The 18097-nt window shown below is 38.5% G+C and overlaps 1 protein-coding gene across 1 annotated transcript; it reads left to right on the top strand.

Moving 5' to 3' along the window:
- Positions 1 to 1369: 1369 nt before the first annotated feature.
- Positions 1370 to 16973, top strand: LOC136410561 (zinc finger and BTB domain-containing protein 41). Its single transcript, XM_066392754.1, has 2 exons — positions 1370 to 1790; positions 13283 to 16973. Exon 2 carries the CDS (start codon positions 13324 to 13326, stop codon positions 16540 to 16542), a length of 3219 nt encoding a protein of 1072 aa, XP_066248851.1. The 5' UTR covers positions 1370 to 1790; positions 13283 to 13323; the 3' UTR covers positions 16543 to 16973.
- The last annotated feature ends 1124 nt before the right edge of the window (positions 16974 to 18097 follow it).

The following is an 18097-nucleotide window of genomic DNA, read 5'->3' as shown; positions in this document are numbered from 1 at the left end:
AAAAGTTCTACGTTCAATGAGCTCTGTAAAAATCGAAGTTTCCGAACAATCTGTAGTAGGACTGAGAGTGACGAGAGGGCGCCACTATCTATACTATTGATTTCCATAGTTCGGTTATAGCTTTTGACTTCTTCAAAGCCATCGTTCTCACCGCACCTGTACATGGTCGATATTCCCAGAACAAGAAGTATGCTACACTCTACGAGGACGATACAGCCACTTTATCCAAATATACATAAAAATGGTCGAACAAAGGAATCTGCAGCAAGCATTAGATGACCTACAGGAGTGGCTGGTAACTTATGGTAAATCCGACAAAGTACCAGGTAATGCTGACAGGGAGACGTCACAATATCGCAGATCCTCTTGAGGTCGATGGCATTGAAGGGCCGCTGCGAGATACAGTCCTTTATTTAGGGCCAGATGAAGGATTGACCTAAGGCCCTTATACAATGGCCGCCGCTACTAAGGCCAGGGACTTCACTACTCAACAGTAGAAGCCACCTGTCCGCAAAGGGGATTTTGCAGTTGATAAAGACCATCATGCGGCCAATCCGCACACACGGATCGACTGCACGGGGACATTCTACAAAAGCTTACCTTGCACGGATAGCTGCAAGGATTTATCTAGGAATGGCGGCAATGCTCATCAGCAACGAAGACGTTCGTTTCAATTTTCAATTTGCATTGGGAGTGTGTGGCGCCACCTATCGGCTAGCTCGAAAGGAATATTTTAAATTCCCAAAAATCCCCTTATGAGCGGTTTCAATTTTGCAAATCAAAAACTGGGAGATTTATTGACACCCTGTGGAATGAAAACGTGCAAGTTTTTTATCAGGTAAGTTTAATTAAATTGTGCACTTTTTTACCTACTAGCAGTCCAATTTGGGCCATTACTTCTGGGACACCCCGTATGTTGTTTAAATTTCAAGTCCCTTCCGATAAACCTGATACCTTTCCTAGACAAATCGTTGCTCTTGAACGTATAAAATTCTATTTTTGCAACTAGTTAAGGAATGTACATACTACGTATTTTAATTAACGAATCGAGAGGTATTTTTATGCCGCACTCCCACTAATTTCATCATTATTGTTAGCGATTAAATGCGGGAAAGAGTTGGCCGTTTCACTTCTCTGGATGGTCGGGTAGAAAGCCAAAAATGCCTTAGGAAATCAACCCTCGTACATCGTGCAAAAGCCAAATAATGCAATCGCTGGCCGACAGGTTATTTGTTTTACCTGCCGGATTGACTGGCGTTTCCCTTTTCTCCCGTTAATAAAAGGATCGCCCAATTTTTTCTGTCACACATGGCGATTCAGTTCATAAGTTTCCCTATAATTGTTACCTCCCAGAGGGTCTCCTCGACAGGTTCCGTAGCTCCGCGAGAAAGAGCCCATCGCTACACCCCCGATATGAGTTATAACAAGCTACTTGCTTGTTTACCGTACTCATAACTCAGCTATTCGCTTGTTTACCGCGCTCATAACGCAGCCACTCGCTAGTTTACCGCACACGCATCCTAAAATGTATCCACAGCCAAATGTCAGTGTTTTACAGGGTTGTACATCTCGATTCGTAAATAATTATCCGTTAAACTAAGTTGAAACATCATCGACGCACTTCTTTAACAAATAACCGCTTTTCGTCATCTAAATTTGGCGGAGTTGCGCACCATCGTCCCTTTTCCGGGCTGTCCCTTTAATTTATCAGTAGGTACACCTCGCCAGTGTCGTATAGGTGCCAGTGTGCCAGCGATGACAAGTTCTTAAAACTTAGCGATCGGTCTTTGGTAAGTGCCCTTTTGCCATTAATTCTTGGAAAAGGCCTATCGAGCACCCATTTGTACGTGCGATTGAGCGCCGCAGCCCGAATTTGCGGCGACACCTTTATATGTTGATTGGACTTCCGCGAATGAGCTTTTAAGGTTAACTTCCCAATAATTGTGTTACATATATATATGTAGCAGGGCAGTTTTCGAGATCGTCACTGGGACAGGGGGCTGTGCGAGTGATTCGAATGCTCGGGTGTACGAGACTTTGTCTGGAAATAAAATGAAAACTGATCGATATTGTTTATAAACCGCGGCTGAACCATTTTCCGTAGGAAATTGAAAGTGACCAAGTTCGCCTGCACTGAGCAGAATCCAAAAATACACGGACATTATTTATGCATGAACAGATGCACGTGTTCTACCTGTCCTCTTTCTATGCACTTGTTTGAGCATTCACCAGCTCTCTTCAAATCGTGTTTACAGTTTTTTAACCCCTTATTCTACTTTCCCTTGACGCTGAAGGGTTAATATTTGTCCTCCGCATGTTTATAGATTTTATACACGGGATTCAGTGTGCCCACCAAAAGCGAAACACTCGGTCGAAGCCCGGCGAAGCATTTTTTGCACGTAGAATTGTGAAAATCCGAATTATTTCTCTTAAATTCCTAGTCATATGTGGGGGTAGAACAGAAAGCGAAATGAACTCATGGGGGGGAAGGTAGCAGGGCAAATCTAATTAATTGCTAAGGCAACGGAGAACCGAAAAGAATTAGTATTTTTGGCTAGGCGTGTCTCGTGTCTGTCACTTATGTCTTAAAATGAAGGTTGCGCGACTGGCCATTTTTCTGACCAGTGGTCTTGCCGGTGTGGGAGGATTATTGATCCGTTTCGCCATGCTGCCACACGCACTTACATGCATATACGTACTATTTACTAAGTGGGCCTACTATGCCTATACCCTCTCGGTCAGCTTTGTCCAACAACAACGTCCCCTTGGCAATACGTACTCGTCGTGGTCAGTGAAGCAATAACAGCTAAAAGGGGGTGTTAAAGTACATTTATTCCAGCGTTTTCGTTACATTTCTGTTCCGATGAGCGATGAGAATTGGGTACGGTTTTGACTATATTTATGCGTAACGCGAGGCTTATGCGCAATATGCAACTCCAAAAAGTACCCACAAATGGGGCCCCTTAGCGATACGTACTCGTCGTGGTCAGGGAAGCGATAACGGCTAATTGGGGGGTTGAGATACATCGATTTCAACGTTTTCGTTACGTTTTTGTTCCGCTGAATGAGGATAATCACTAAATTTTTGACCGTAAAACGATTTTTATGTGTAACATGAATCTGAAAAAAGTGCCCACACGCAGGGTGCACGTACTAAGCAATGAAATTAGTTAATTTTCTGGTAAAAGGAGAAGTTTTGAGATTATATGGGATATAAGCAAGTAGGAAGCGGCTCGAACCTTCCCCAGGAACACCAACAAAAGTTTCCAACGAGGTCAAAACCAATTTTAATTAAACCTTTTAAAATTAAACAAAATTTAACGTTCATCGAACAAAAGGCGCTCAATTCTTTGCATAAAGATAATAATATTAAAATCCTTCCAGCAGAGAAAGGTAAAGCTCCCGTCATATTGGAGGAACTGGTTTTACCTGTGAGCAAGAAATTGAGGACCTTTTAAATGTTCGAAATTATACTAAATTAAATAAAGCCCCGACAGGAACATTAGAGGGACAAATTTATAACGCAATTTCCTGAAAATGTGTTCGTTAAGAAACTCATGTCATTAACACTGATAAACAAGTTAAGCCGTTGTTTGTACCTACAGCAACATGACACAAGTGGTGCCACCTATTGGCGCCTGAAAGTGATATTTTAAACAAATTTATCGCGTCCAAAAACTCCTCTAGGAGCAATTTCAAATCAGTAAATCAAAAATTATTATTTTTAATACGCTTTAATGGGCGTAAGTGTAGAAACTTTGGTAAATTGGAAGAGGAATTTCACCACCAATTCTGTTATTGTTTGGCCAATAGAGTGGAGGCCATTTTCAGAACTTCATTTAGTTGTTCTAGAGCGCAGAGTTTTGTTATCATTTTATTGTTTCTAATGTAATAATACGAATACGACTCGTTCGGTTTTAGCTTTCCCTGGTTTTGCAGAAAAAGAAAATTTGATAAATTTTAAGGATACCTGGTTTGAGTTGTTATCGCTGCACGTTGATGTTCCTTTTCCAACGCCCAATTTATTATTTTCATAATTAGAATTTATCCCTACTATATGTTGCATTTCGGTCCACCTTGTACATAAGTTGCCCGTTTTTCTTCCAACCTAAACAGATCGTAGAAAGGGCCACACTTATGCGGCTTTGAAGTCCCAACAAACCTACAATTGTATATGTTAAGGTTTTAAATTTACGAGTTAAGATGGTTAAGGGGTCGGCTTAGGGTAAGAACACTTTAGACCATCATTGATCATTTCTTCTCATTCACGAGCTGGAAAACGGGTAATTTTTAAGATGAAACTCTAATATTGTCGAAAACAATAAAATCCATCAGTTTTGGCGAAATTCTGCTGATTGAATCGAAGTTTTTCAGCTCGTACTAAATAAACCAGAAAAAAAAATTGTCCAGGGCCGGCAAGACAATGACTCGATTTTTTTTTATTGTCGAAACTCCCATATCCCTTATGAAGGTTTTCTATTTCTCTGCCGATAAGCTTTCAATAAAAGTGACCTACAAAAAAAGCTGCCGTGTAGTCAGTGGGCCAATGTTTACACTTTCATGCAGGTCAGGGTAGAGCTCGTCGAATCACACGTGAATATATGGGCCTACCGACTAATCGAGTAATGAAGGGGGATTTTTTTTGTGCGTGTACCCAGTTTTTTTTTTCTTTTTTTATAGGGTATGAGTAATATGTAGGATTATAACTACGAGACAATTTCCATAGAAATTATTTCTATGGAAATCAACTTGATATGAAAGTTAACAGTAAATTTCCTTTTGCTTGTTTTCGTTCTTTAATTGGGAGGCTACAGATATTTTCGGTCAATTCTTTGACGCTTTTTAATTTTTTTGAATTTAGTTAATTCCTTACATTATAGGGGCAACAGACATCCTTTGGTTAATTTAGGGCTTATGTTGGTGCCTTAAAAAACGTCTCTGAATATAACTCGAGAGAGCGAAGAGATCTCTTCTCGCCCTTCTTTTCAAATATAACGTCCCTGGATAGTTCTAGATCTCTTTTATTTAGGAGTTTTTTGTCCGCAAAGATCAGACATTAGTGTCAATGGTCAGTGTCAGTGCGTCAGGGGTCCTTGTACTCGTGGGTGGTTCGTAGCGTCATGGAATGATTATCATGTGCCTGGAGAAACACGGAAGACCACAACCCCATTTGGTGGTATGATTCCGCTTCCACTAAGATCATATCACCATCAGGTGGCATTTATCAAAATGTATTTTTTTTAAGTTAAAAAAATTGTATACAAAGATGGAAATTTTGACTGCCCATGAGCCTTTACTGCTTTGTTTAGGACCTATTTTATTGTCATTGTTAGCCTGAGTAGTTAATACATAGTTATATTTAATCTCTTAAAAACACATTTACAAATTTATTTAAAATTCGTTATTGCATACATGAAGCCCATCAGCCTTTTTAATTGTCTTGTGTCAACACAGGTGGTTTATTACTGACATGCAGCAACTCCCTTATCTCTTTTATCAAAAATAAAATCGATTTTTATGTACAAATAAACGAGGATCGACTGGATGGCGCTAGTCATGAATAATTTTTATAACTTTATACAATTATATTCATGTGGCTCCGATCAAGGGCTCATCTATGTTATTATTCTATAACATTAGGGACAAATAGGCTAGTCATTCTAATCATCCCCTGCTCGCACGGGTTAAATAACCAGTTCACAGATTCTTTACAAAAATAGTGTGGTAATATATGTAACTAAATATACGCGTGTATTTTCATGTATTGAAGAGAACGTAAGTACTTAACGCTTATGAGATTTTTCTTTTATTTCGGGATGGTAATGGCTACTTTGCTGCACTGCTAGCAGCTTGGTTATTACCTTACTGCTATTGTTATTTTTTCTCCGGTGTACTGGGTCCGAGTGATCAATACACCTCTTTACCGAAACAGTAATTTATACGGACCTATAATCTAGAAGATGTGAATCTCACAATCTTACCATTCACAAACGTGGGGGTAAAATTTACGTGTCTTTTTGACATATGACTTGACACAGTTACATGTGTTAAGTCATATGTCAATTTTTTTCCAAATGACACGTTTTGTATATTTTTTGAACTTTTGATTTTCCGTACTTCCATTTATATGTATCCAGAGTTGGGTTGGTTTTGTTTTTTATGGGGTGGCTAATAAAAAAGTATATAATTATTTTATTAAAATCACGTTAAAAATATCGAAAATAACCAATAACAAGACATATTTTAAGCAGGCCGTGATGTGTAATTCCAGGACCGGCTGCAAACTTTTTTGTCTGTAGTGTTTAAATTAATTATATTCTTAACCACAAGCTGTTTTTGCATTAACTCGGAAGTTGTATATTTTCTAATTCCTAAGCTGTTGATTGGACAGGAAAATTTGAAAAGTCTTGTATTTGGCAATAAATTCTTATTAGTCAATGAAATATCACAGTGGAAGCAAATTGACTCACGTCTCACGAAATTCGCTACAAGTCAGGCCTGATATTCTTGGTTCCTATGTTTTACAGTTTACCCTTATATTGGGTTATATTTCCTGTGGGAAACGTAAATCGAATTTGAGATTCAATACGAAGGAAGACAATTGATAAATTTTGTTTTCTAATTCGATCTTTTAACAGTTTTCTCGACCTTTTTTTAAAACAGTTTAACAAAACCTCAACAGCGTTATTCTTTTTAGACGACGTTTATACGACCATAATTCAGCTAATACTTGACCTTTCTTTGCTTTTTTCTAGTTTTTGAAGTTACGCATTAAATTTTCGACCATTTCACGGAGCTTTTAGTCTCTTGCGTTTCACGAAGCCTAAAAAAGGGCAAATTTATTTTGTTATTTGAAAGCATAAGTTAAACTAATGTAATTATTTGATATCCATATCTCCACCATATTTAAATTCTGTTGGCATGCCACAAATGAATCTAATTATTAAATTACAACAAGCGAATAACTGCATGGATAAATAGTGATAACAGCTAACTAAAATCGATAATATGAAAGTTGATAAAAGATAACAGTTTATTGTTTATATAAATTTAAACCAATCAAGAGGCTGTTTATCGGAGGGTTTGCGCATGCGGAGGTTAGTTTTTGCGTTTGTTATGCTGAAAAATATAACACGAAGCTTTGATAGCATATGCTAACATAAGAATTTATATGATATTTATAATGCTGAATTTATGTTTGCGGTTCTTATCGTTTACGTACCCACGGGGGAAATGGCATTAAAATCTGGATATATTCATTGGACTGTTTATTTGTTCGTTGAACGTGGTTTATATCATTTTTATCAATGGAAAATACTCGTTTAATGACAAAACATTAACCTACAAAGTTCCCCAAATCAATAAATTACATATTAAAAATTTGGTAGCTAAAGAAAAACACAGAAGCTCAAAGGTCTTTTGTCTAGGGAAGTTTGATTACGTGTCCACCCCATGTTGACCTAAAAATAATCTAAATTTTCTAATTCAAACGTTCATTTCTTCCGGAATCCTAATGGCAGAAAACAAGGGATTACTTTGGAATAGTCATTAATAAAATTATTTATAAGTCAGTTAGGTTTTACAAAAGTCATTTATGGCGTATTGCCTATTTACGGCATTAAAAATTTAGAAGTTATATTACGTCCAGGAAAGTTGTTCATCGATTAATTTCTCATTAAAAAATAACTTTAAAGGGGAGAGAATTTTTTAAAATTTTGGCTGCGTGTATTTGTTTAGGCCAAGGCTCTTACACTGCGTTAAGGAGTAAAATAACAATTGGACTTACGTCTGTTGTAGGAGGAGGCCAGTAGCTCTTCTAATGTCTAAATATTCATATATGGAGATATCGGCTATTGAAGTTGGACAATAGTTAAAAAGTAGGTAGCTCCCCTCCTTTTGAAAATTTCCAGAAAAGTCATATTAACTTTTTTTAATTAAAACTAAAGATCTTCTGGTCTCCCCCTCTAAGAAGACTATGTGTCATGCCATTTTTGCCAAGTTTCTTAACCAAGAAATTGAAAAAACAATATTTTACGAAAATAGTGCTTTCTAAAGCATGTGATATGAACTAGTGAACTCAGGCAAAATCTTCGATTAATTAAGTGTAAAATGCCCTTTCAAGCGAGTCCAAGTTGATTGAATTTGGATGGACAGTATGAGAGATACAGCAATTTGAGAAAACAGATTTTTCACCGGCTTCCCCCGTTGTTATTATCCGGTCCAAAAAACTCAAAGGACAAGATCGACTCAAAAATTAATGAAAGTTTTATTAAAAAAAAATGATTAAAGTGCCGGAAACATTCAGTCGATTGAAAAAAATGAAACTTTAGTAATTTTTTTCTGTTTTTGTATGTAAACGTTCTTTTAAAGCAAACAACCCCTTTTAATTGGTCAGATTGTATATAATATAATTTTTGCAGTTTTGGCACAAAAATGTCATAGGAAAATCTGTAATTTATCTGAGGCATAACTCCGGCCTAGCAACACCCAATATTAAGGCCTTGGCCGAAACGTGTTCTTCCTCAAATTAAACTGATAAACCCCGCAAATTCGCCGTTTTCTTTGAAAATTAAGTTTGAAGATTGCACCAGGGGTGGGTAAAGTAGTGGGGGTATATTTCGTTGCTTAGAATTAGGAGGGGAGGGAGGGTAGTTTACGACTATGGGATTTCGTTTGCCGACCCTCTTATTGATACTGTGCGTGCTGACCGCCGAAAAGAGCACACGCATAATACCTGTGCGTATGGGGTATTTCCGAGATATGTCGTGAAATAGACTTAAAACTCGGTGAGTTAATAACTGTGACTTATATTGCAGGTTAGTGAGTTTTTGATATAAAACCGTCAAATGTTTTTAATTTATTTTGTTTGTTGTTAACAAATTTAAAAAAAATTTAACGGGGTCATGTATGGAGAGTGTGCTGGACAAGAACGTTCTGAATGGGTGCCTATCCATCTTCCAGGAAATCCAGGATTAAAAACCAAACATTGCGTAAATTACTAATTGCGAAATTGAAAACAAGTAATACGTCATCATATTTCCTTACTTTGCTATCACTAATCTCGGATCTTTTGAAAGTTCTTCTAAACTTACCTTAAAGGTGCGAAGTAGCGACGACTGTCATGTAATAAATTGTAAGTTGCTGAGTTGCTGATTAGTAACTGTCAGTACTTTCAGTTCAGATATTTATAAAACCCCAATTTCGTATTCTGTCCAAGTTCCTATGCCTCAATCCGCGGCATTTTAATGGTTTCGCAAATAACATATAAAAAGACTTAGTTGTCTTTCTTTTATGCAGTATGGTCCAGATATTGGAATTTGGGAAACTGTAGAGATACAGAGACAGTTATATACATAGAATTTTCAACAATTTTATGAGAAAATTATCTCTGATTTACAGCTTGCTTTAGATTTTGCCTTTTTGTCGCAAAATGGGAAAATGTTTCGCAAAATGGAAACATTACATTTTTAACTTTGCTAAATAATTTGGCGCACTTTTTTAATCCGGGAAGTGATTCTAATGGAATATTTATAGAGTTCTCATAATCTTCGTATTTTACCGTACGCAAAAATCCCTAGATGTAAAGTCAGGCTTCCGTGCAGGCTAAAGTATCTAGAGCCCATAATACTTGGAAAAATTCGTTTAAATGGTTGTACCTGTCGGCTTGGTGATATTTTTTTACTTTAACCTTGTTCCCCTGAAGATTATGACAAATAATCAGTGGTGTCAGATCTGAAGTACAAACTTTGGTTTAAATATTGGCTATGCATTTCGGCCTGCGTTTAATTTTTTGGATTCCCGCCGATTATGAATTTGATTGATTAATGTTTGCACTCGTTGTGCAGCCTTCTCGTAGTTAACGCAAGCACTCAAAATAGCTGTCTCAATCAATCTCAATGTATATAGTGCAAGGAGGTCAGATAGATTAGAAGGTCACTGTCCCTTGGACCTCCGGCATCCCCTAGTCAAATGAGGTTTTTCCAAAAGTCTGTTTCAGATCATCATTAAATTTTTGTTGGATGTTTCGGTAGTTTACTGGGGGAGCTGCAACTCGAAAAGGAATCATTCTAGCTCCGAGTAATGCTACTAAAGTTTAGTACAAGGCTGCGTTAATGCGGCCGAATTGGATATACGTACATACGACTATTTAATTCTGGTTTGCATGAAGCGATTCAATTAAACCGTGAAGTCCCCACATTCTATGGGGGCATACTGCAGAAAACATTTAGAGATTATTCCCCGTCCCTATTTATCTCCAATGTATGCTTTTCTAAGGCCTATTCATTCCCGTTAATAATTAAAAACAGTATAGTTATTGGTTTCCCCTACGAAGTCATATAAATGGATCTAATGGTAAATACCTCCTAGAGTTAATAAAAATTTCTATTATTGCCGCCCTCGCAGATGCATTTTTCACTCAACTCAGTCTTATTTACTGACGTTCGAATATTGAAGAAAACCAGTGACGTCCCCTAAAATTTGTGAAAGATAAAAGAAAAAGTGGAGGGGAATAGCGAAGAAAAAAAATGGAAGATAAAGTGAATGATTATCAATAAAATGCTCGCAAAAAGGTTGTAAAAAATGTCATTTTTTAATTTTTTTATTGATTTAATCAAATTCTGCACGCTTATGGAGTTTTTTTATATCATCATTTGATTTTTAAAACCAAAAGATTTGATGCGTCACTGCTTCTTTGTAAAATATTAATCAGTTCCGGATTCTTCGTTGAATTTGAAACCAAGAAAGGTCTTCAGATAGTTGAAAATTGGATATTTTTCAAATTCCAAATGGCGATCTAGGAAACGCGTGTTAGCAATTGCTTTAAAAGTGTCTTAAATCGATCGTCTCGATGCATTCTACAACCCTACACAAATCACCTTGCGAAATCGCTTACGGTTTCTGAGATATCGGGTCACTTTGCTACTTACTTTTTGCCATTTTGAAAGAGCCAGGAATGGAGGTTGCGGATAAGGCTTTTTCAAAATTTTTCCGAATTTTATACTGGTTATTCGGTATAAAATGAGGCCTTTGACTTCGAAAAACTGAATCTATAAGCTAATATATTCGTCCCCCTCAAACTTCACTTAAACGACACGCATATAAATCACATCAAATCCTTGAAATTTGTATATTTAAATTTTATCATGTAATTTGCGGTTTTACTGTAGTTTGTCCAGAGGTTAAATTTTTATTTAAAAAAATAAAAAATGGGAACCTACTGCTTATAAAGGCGACAATCAGCTGAAATATTAATATCGGAAGCGAGTGACCAATTCCTCCCTCCGATATTTACTTGTTTTGGTCATTATTTCCCATATTATTCCTCCGCTCTCCCGACGCCGACGCCGACGCTGCAAAATCGTGCGGCATTTTCTATAAATGAGGGTCCATCGAATGATTCATTCTTCCTTGCAATAGACCACCGTCGCAAATGTTTAATGAATGGCCAAGACAGACTTTTCCTTTTAATGACTTGTTACAGAAATGTGTATCCCGTTTTGCCCTGTTTTATGTAACATAACGAATAAACGATAAAAAAATTAACGAATAAACGTTTTAATAGCGCATAGATAGCTTATGAAATAAGTCTTCTCTATTGATTGGAACATGTGTATTAATGACCTTCTTAAACGCACTGCGGTCGGTTTAGTAAAGACAAAGAGAGTAAAGAGGGAGAGAGATAATCAGTCAATTTTCATACTAAAACCAAGAGTGATGGCGAAAAGAAAGTCAAAACTTGAGCGACGCCCATTTGATCCTGTTCTTATTGTGCTCATCTTCACACTTTAGACTTGTTTTCACATTGATGATCCTTCTCCATTTTTTCACTTCAAGCTCTTCCTATTTGAAGTAGATTCAGCCTTATTTCCTATATTTTTTATGCCACTTTTTTTGTCCCTGAATATAAAACCGTTTCCACACCCAACAGTCACAGTCGATGTGGAAATAACGGTTATTGTTGGCGGAATGGCCATACACTTTCCATCATTTCCATTCTTGATCCAGTTTTTCTGGGTTCTCCACGATTGGTCTGCCATCTTCAAATGGATTGATGGCATTATATGTTACATTATTGATTCTGGTATCACATTTGTGCATTAAATTGCCTAGCGTGGCAACAGTGACGTTTATTTTTGAATTCCATTAACGACAATAATGGAGAAATCATATAATATTAGATTATTATTCTGCTTACTATTTGTACAGCCCAATATGGTCCTTGGTGTGCCCTTTTGTTCATAGACACCGTAGTTTACTTAGCACGCAAGTCACTGGTCAAGAGTAACCGAAAATGTCCAAAGGCCGAGTTGCGTGAAAGTTTTAATTTTTCTGTTGTCAATTTAAAATAAGAGTTTCTCTGCACTCTTGTGATGTCAAAATTTAATCGAAATAGAGCTCTTGCAAAAGGTTTTTTCAAGTTTGCTCGTTGGTGTTTGGCAGTATCCATATTGTCATCCATACTGTCAAATCAGATATGTTGACGTATTTGCTGATTCTAGAACAGAGATAGTTTCGTTGACCTTTCGCAATTTTACACTCAGTAATCGAGTAATTTGGGGCTATGTGGGGTTACTTTCATCGCATAAAAAAGTGGATTTTCTCCTTTTAGAGTAATTTTTACACAGTGTCTTTGAAAAGGATGGCTGCAGGTAGACATTCTCTAGATGTCTCAAGTGCAATTTTCCAAATTTCTTACAGGTTACGCGGGGGACATTGAATGGTCACGACGGCAACATTGCCAGATTAACAGGTATTTTTCCAGAATGTTGTTATTTCAAATGAGGCAGATGCCCAAGACATTATTACATTTATTGTTGCTGCGGATTAATCCTTATTATTGTTATGTGCGCCACTGTCCTGAATTTGAGCCCTTCTACTTTCCACGTTCGATTCGGAAGTTGAGACTCGACCATCAGTTTTTGCTTGGCCCCGAAACCTTCGATGCGATGATTCACAGTTATTTGAACACTTGACAATCGAATTGTTTCCAACCATCGCGACGACGATCCAGAGCCACCTTCGGCAAAAATATCGAAATAATCCAACGTTTAGGGGCGATACACAAAACCGTAGTTATTAGTGAAATATGCCGGTTTATCGACTTTCCTGATAAAACGTACAGGACGTTGCGTTTCAAACAGCCATGGGAACGTTCTCTAGTAAAGTAAACTACTCTCAACCTTCATTTACGAGCTACAATAATCGCTTACCTTATAGTTAGCTAATCACTCGATTTTACCATAATTCACGAGTAATCTGATCGGTTTCTTTAATCTTTCAGGGACCTATACGAAAATTGCATGTCGCCTACAAGGGAAAACCATGACATCTGTCACAATACCTTCAAGTACTGGATTACTCCAGCATGGAGGTTACCCTTCGACGAGGGAGCAAATATCAAACAGTACATCAAATTTTCAACAATCTAGAAACTCCAAACGATGTCGCAATATCCCTTCGGCTTCAGAATCATCAAAGAAACGCAGAAAACAATCTACTCCCATTAGAATCTTCAATTCCGAACCAGGGTTGACAGAGGCGTTCAGTTCCAACTCGTCCTATTTGGATGGAAAAACCGTAGAATCCTTCGATAATATTGAATTGCGATGCCCCTCATGCAGCTTAACGTTCGAATCCGAAGAGCAGCTGGATAAACATAACATTTGCGAACATCGACATGTCAAGCCGAAAAAGGAACTGGAAGATGATCTGGGAACCAGCACTCCTTCAACGTCATTTGAAGATTCACCTTTATGCCTGACGCTACAGAAATCTGATATGCAATGGACAGATGAGCTGCGAAATAAAGACTGGCTACAGAACAACCTGCATACCATGTCCTTGAACTCTACAAATCCCGTATTCATGGCCATGTCTCAATACGGCCAGGCTGAGAACATACAAATTAAGCCAATCCGGATCTTCAACTTGGATGCCTATTGTGGACTGTGCAATAAGGAGTTTTGTAATAAGTACTTTCTCAAAACCCACAAAGCCAATAAACACGGTATTTACAGTGATGTATCGAGTAACGAGCAACTTCCATCTAGTGGAAACAATCCATCCTACGTAAGCAACGTGAATTTGAAGCCACTAGGCGCCGTACAGAGCCCTGAAGTAACTGTAAAGACCGATAATAAATCTATAAGTTTATTGAATCCCTACAGTGTGGCCTTTCCGTGTGGATTCACGAACAAACCCAAACAATCCGTGCCGGCTTATCCAGACAGCGAATTTAACGATGTCCAGAATCGGGTTTCAACTTCGACATCTAATGGCCCATCATCATCCAGCGAGAGCGACAAAGTAACTGCTGAAGACCAAATGGCCGAAGTGTGCGGCAGCCACAGTAACGTTCAAACCGAAACTACCTCAATCAAAAACGAATCAGACGACAACCTCTTATTTTATGATTCTGTGAAGATGTCACCAAGTCAGTCCAGCCGAGAACTTGATCTGACCAGTCGCCTTAGGAGAATAGGCGTCATGAATCCCAAAGCCTTTTGCGAAATGTGCAACAAAGAGTATTGCAACAAATATTTTCTGCGCACGCATAAGATGAAACGCCATGGAATCTACATTGCCGAGGAAAAGGATCAAAAATCGGAAGGTTCGAACAACCACTCGTGGTCCTTCACCACGCAAACTAGTCCCTTAAATCTGATCGTGACCGAGCAGCAACAAATGAGCGATCGAAAAACTACGTCACCTAGCGAAATCAGTTGCGACATGTGCGGGATTAAGTTCCAAAACAGCAGCTTGGCTCAGTTGCACAATAGCACAGTACACAGAAGAATGTCCCCAAAGGAGTTTGAAGGCAGTCTAGAAGCTGGCACTAGGTTGGTTCAGCATAGTTCGGAGGTCAGCGAAGAGCAAATGAAAAATGACGAGAGATGCATAACCGCAACACCAGAGAAGTCTCTAAATCCTGAAACCATTAGCGAAGACTTGCAGAAGCTGCAGACCATGATCCTTCAACTAAATGACATTGATGTCTCTAGGGTTGCAACCAATTGCAACCTTTGCAATAAAAGATTCGAAAATCGCTTTTTTCTGCATGCTCACATGGTGGCTGAGCATGGGCTGCTTCTGGAAGACACTGCGGATTTCGAAAAAGGAGCCGACTCTGAGAACAGCAACAACAACACTCTATGCGACCTGTGCGGAAAGGACTTCCAGAATGGCGAGGAGATGAAGAAGCACATTCTGGAAATCCATTCCACTGCCACTGCAACTCCTGAAGGCTCCAAGGAGGAATGTGCTGGTGCCGAGCTTATGACAGATAAATCCACTAGCAAACTGTTTATGCCGAATAGCAATGTACCAGAAAGACGCTTATCAGTCAACGTAACTCCCACTAGCAGTTACTGCGAGATATGCAACAAGGAACTCTGCAACAAGTACTTTATGAAAACCCACATGCAGAGAATGCACGGCATTGAGATCGAAAGCGGGGCTCAAATCGGCGGAGTCGTTTGCGACATTTGCAACAAGGAGCTTTGCAGCAAATATTTTCTTCGCGTTCACAAGCACAACACCCATGGCATCGTTGAGTATGGCGCCAGCATTATCCAGCCGAAAAAACCAGAGGAAGCTGCTCCTCATCCACGTACTTCTACTCCAGAACCTGAACCCATGAATCCTAAGCCTGGAGATCTCGCTGACTTAAGCCAACGCTATTTTACTCATTTCACGGAAGTGTGTCCCATCTGCAGCAGAAGATTTCGCAGCACGAAATGGCTGAAAGCCCACCTGATCAGCGACCACGGTCAAACGGGCCTCGAGAAATGGTCCGAGTTGGAGCAGCTGCACCAATCATTTGGCCACAATCAAAAGCAAAGCAAACCTATAAAAATAGAGCGCGCAAGCCCCAGCCCGAAAACCCCTAATGGAAGCAGCGACTTGGCCTCAAAGTCGTTTGGAATTCAAAACGTGCTCTCTACAGTTTTTGATGAAATCAACGCAAAGCCCTACCAATGTTCTTTTTGCACGTTCTCTTCCCCGTTGCTACCAATGCTGTTCATCCACGAGAGAACTCATTCCATCAACGAAAACAGCCCGTTCAAGTGCCCTATTTGCCCCCAATCATTCCTGGAAAGAGATTTGTTTCAACGCCACCTGTACAACCACCAACCAGTATTACCATTTCATCCATCCTTTAACGGTCACACAGACGCAAATCAGGATCAACAAACTCAGGATAACTCAGAAGATGGCCATAAAGAGGGCGCCACAGTAGAAGAAGAACCGGACACCCCAAAGAAGAATTCTTCAAAGTTCGAACTGCCACTGGAGGTAAGTCAATCGCTTCAAAATGCCGCAAGAAAAGCCCAACTTCCAGCCACTTATGCCTTACCACAAGCCAACAGAGATTTGCAGAATGACGAAAATTCTTCAGAATTGCCCGGGTATGTAATGCAAGCTTTTTTACTGGAAGATTCTGCGTCTGATCGCAGAGTGGTGCCATCAGTAGTTTTTCTACCAATGCTCCAAAGACAACCTGCACCCTTAACCGTTACTTTTACCCTTACGCCGGCCTAACTAAAACCCTCAGGTCGGGTTTCATTTTCCACGGTTCGCTTAATCAAACAAGATTTTGTGTTGGATTTTGTGCTCGATTTGCGGTTAATATTTCACGACATAGAATTTCGTGCTATGGTGATGGAACTTCCAGGGAAGGTATTGCTATTTTATTACTATTAGCGATTAAATGAGCTCTCAAGAGGATTCTTTAATTGCGATCTGAATATCGTGTATTACTCACACTCCCAATATGTTCCTATACATGTGCCTGTACAAAAATTATATAAATTGCTGTAATTAGAGCAGCTCAGGTTAGTTCAGGTTAGCGCATGTTACTACCAGTCCAGGTTAGCTCGGGTTACTTACAAAGCACAAAATTTTAGGATTCTTCAATTGAAGAATGATATTTTGGGTATTTTTCAGTTGCTGACGATTTGTTCGAGTCGTAAACTCCAGCTACCCCAGATGGGTTATATGGGATGAGAAGAGAAAATGGCACGATTCCTCAGTGTAAAAGTTGCGCGTTTGGATTTTAAAAATTTATCTTGAATTTTACGAATTTTTTTCGTTTGTTTTTGCCCATTTTTGTTGATTTTTTTTTATTTCACAAATTTTGAATTTGAATTTAAAGGATTAAAAGTGATTTCTTTTAAGTTTTTGAAGTCAAATTCCGACAGTTAAATGCCGCGAAATACTTTTTTTTCCATCTTTAACGCATTTAATGCAACAAAATCATTTTTTAACTAAAAATTGAAGGAGAATGACGAAACCTCCGAAAAATTCGGTCTGAAATTATTTGGTTTCGCAAGCCAACATCGAGGGTGTTACCGCATTTTCGGGGTTCGACAAATTCTTGCAGGTTCCCTTTACCAAAGCAACACTAATAACACAATTACTTCGCAGAGTAATATTTCAGTGCTTCACTGTAATGGTCATTAAAAAATACCTCGCAGTAGGCGATGAACCGTGGTAAACGTGGGTCGTTAATTAAGCCATTTACTATCGCTATAAAACATCTGGCGATCGACAGTAGATATTAAATGAATTTATCCAAGACATGCATCTGATATTCCAACGCCTACTTGATTTTTTTTTAATGATCCTGGTTTACTTGAAACTATTTACAACGCTTTAACGCGTTTTGCATAGCGTCGTCCCGTAGGGGGTGGAATCTAAAAAAAAAACACTGAGGCTTTTAAATTTTTAATGTATTTTAATTGGTTTTATTTTTTAATATTCTTATCTTCTCTTATCTTATTCGAAAAAAAAACCGACAAAATCCGCTAAATTGAATCAAAATTCATACACATTAGATTAGCCTAAATTTCAAATTCAATCACCCCATTACTCTAAAATTTAAAAACAGCCTGGGCATTAAACCTCGTTCTTTGATTATCCCAATACGGCCCGGGGGGCAATACGATTAGACGTGAAACTGACTAAAAAACTATCCATAAACTTTCCCATATTAACCCGTTGGTGAAATCACCAAAAAAACGTGTCCAACACGCAAAAATCTTGTTTGGTCGGGTAAGATATGCACATTTTTCGTTCCTATGAAAGAATCGATGGC

The sequence above is a fragment of the Euwallacea similis genome, chromosome 8 (assembly GCF_039881205.1).
Source record: "Euwallacea similis isolate ESF13 chromosome 8, ESF131.1, whole genome shotgun sequence".
In the NCBI taxonomy this organism is placed as follows: domain Eukaryota; kingdom Metazoa; phylum Arthropoda; class Insecta; order Coleoptera; family Curculionidae; genus Euwallacea; species Euwallacea similis.
Note: the sequence above shows the minus strand (reverse complement) of the source record. Positions and strands in the feature narration are given on the sequence as shown.